The sequence below is a fragment of the Pteropus alecto genome, unplaced genomic scaffold (genome assembly GCF_000325575.1).
Source record: "Pteropus alecto unplaced genomic scaffold, ASM32557v1 scaffold87, whole genome shotgun sequence".
Classification (NCBI taxonomy): domain Eukaryota; kingdom Metazoa; phylum Chordata; class Mammalia; order Chiroptera; family Pteropodidae; genus Pteropus; species Pteropus alecto.
Window position 1 is genome coordinate 21,215,401 of NW_006443225.1, and position 1,538 is coordinate 21,216,938.

The window sequence follows — 1,538 nt, forward strand, 5'->3', positions numbered from 1 at the left end:
GTCCAGACCCGGCGCCTTCCGTTTCCCGCGCGGTGCGCTTTCTGCGCCGCGGTCACGGTGCGGGCGCCGGTCCCAGTCGGGACTTAGACGGGAGCCGACGTCACGGGGGCGGCTGGGGCAGAAAACAAAACCCAACTCCCATCTAGAGTTGTCACCGTCACTCTACCTCTCAGAGGTGTTTCTTGGGCTTCCGATGTTTGCTTAGGAAAGGGAAACGGGAGGTAACAGAAAGTCCAGCCGCATCACAGCAGCGCGTGCGCCCCACGCCAGGGTGCGGTGAAGGCCGCGCGTGTGCGCGCGAGGGCGCGTGACGGGGACTCGGGGCGAACGTGGGGCGCTGGCGCGCGGGCCCGCGGCTGCAGACGAGTGACGCCAGCGCAGAAGCCAGTGCTGCTGTGGAACGTTTATTTTGTATTTTTTAATCTTTTGTCTTTTAGATGCAGAAGTTCCGCAAACTTAACTTCAATGCGGAGGGCGAGGTCGAGGAACTCATGGTGGACAACTGGCGGCCGCCTCAGCCCCTGCACGCCAGGCAGGTCAAGGCGTCCTTCCAGTGAGGCCGCCGGGGCCGGCCGCCCGATGACGGACAGCGGGATGGCCCTTCCGCCCAGCGCCGACCCACCGGGCGCTCTGGACTCTGGTGGCTCCGCGTCTGCGCTTCTTGACCCTTCAGCCCTCCCCCGCCGAGATCGCTAATAAACTGAAGAGCCAGACCCATTGTCACGCTTGGCAGAATTGCTGGGACCGGGACTTTGCTTACAGGGTGGCCTTTCACATAAAGAATGGAAAACGTACCTTGGCTTTGTTCGCAGCCCGTGGGTGGGAAGCACTCGAGCTAAAATGCTATTTTTCATAAACATAGGAAAGTAGGATGATTGAGCACAAATGGGTATCATGAGATAAAGTGAGCCGTGTAACGTAAGCCAGGTAAAATGTATGTACACGACTCCAAGATGTTACATTAAAGAAAAACTTTAAAATTCTTTATCTTTGTAGCAAAGTGATCTTAAATATGAATTCTGTTATAATTCAGTGACTTTGGAATCACAGAGCTATAAATGAGGTCTCATCGGTAAAAGGTGTCATAACGATAGTTGTCATACAGAGTATATTTCCATCCAGATAATATATCGTAAGTTAATAAATGTTGTATTTTAGATATATTCTCTAATAAGATCTGGAATTCTGTTTGGGGCGGTTTTGTCTGATGCTGGGCCGGGGGTGATGGTGGCGGAGCAAACATCTGTTTTCACAGTCCGCGTGGACGCACCATGAAGAACGAGCCATCATCCTTGGCTCACGCACAGTCCCAGGCGTCCCCACAGAAGGAACACCCTGAAGGCCCCTCTGCCGCGCGCGTCCGGGGGAGAAGGCAGAGCGAACCCAGCTAATCTATGCCCCTGGGGAACAAAGTGGCCTCTCCCTCTAGTCTGGTTCAAGCAGTGTTTTAGATTCCTTATCTCCGCTCCCGCGTGGGCCCACACAGATGGTGCCGGGTGACCGGGGAGCGGCCTGGATCTGCAAGATGTCCCTGAATC

At 55.0% G+C, this 1,538-nt stretch overlaps 1 protein-coding gene across 1 annotated transcript in view; it reads left to right on the forward strand.

Moving 5' to 3' along the window:
• The window catches only part of CA2 (carbonic anhydrase 2), a 12,095-nt gene extending 11,110 nt beyond the window's left edge, over window positions 1-985 (forward strand). The window contains exon 6 of the mRNA XM_006924105.3: window positions 438-985. Coding sequence (XP_006924167.1) covers window positions 438-557 — 120 coding nt within the window. The 3' untranslated portion in view covers window positions 558-985. The remainder of the gene's footprint in view (window positions 1-437) is intronic.
• Window positions 986-1,538: the final 553 nt, after the last annotated feature.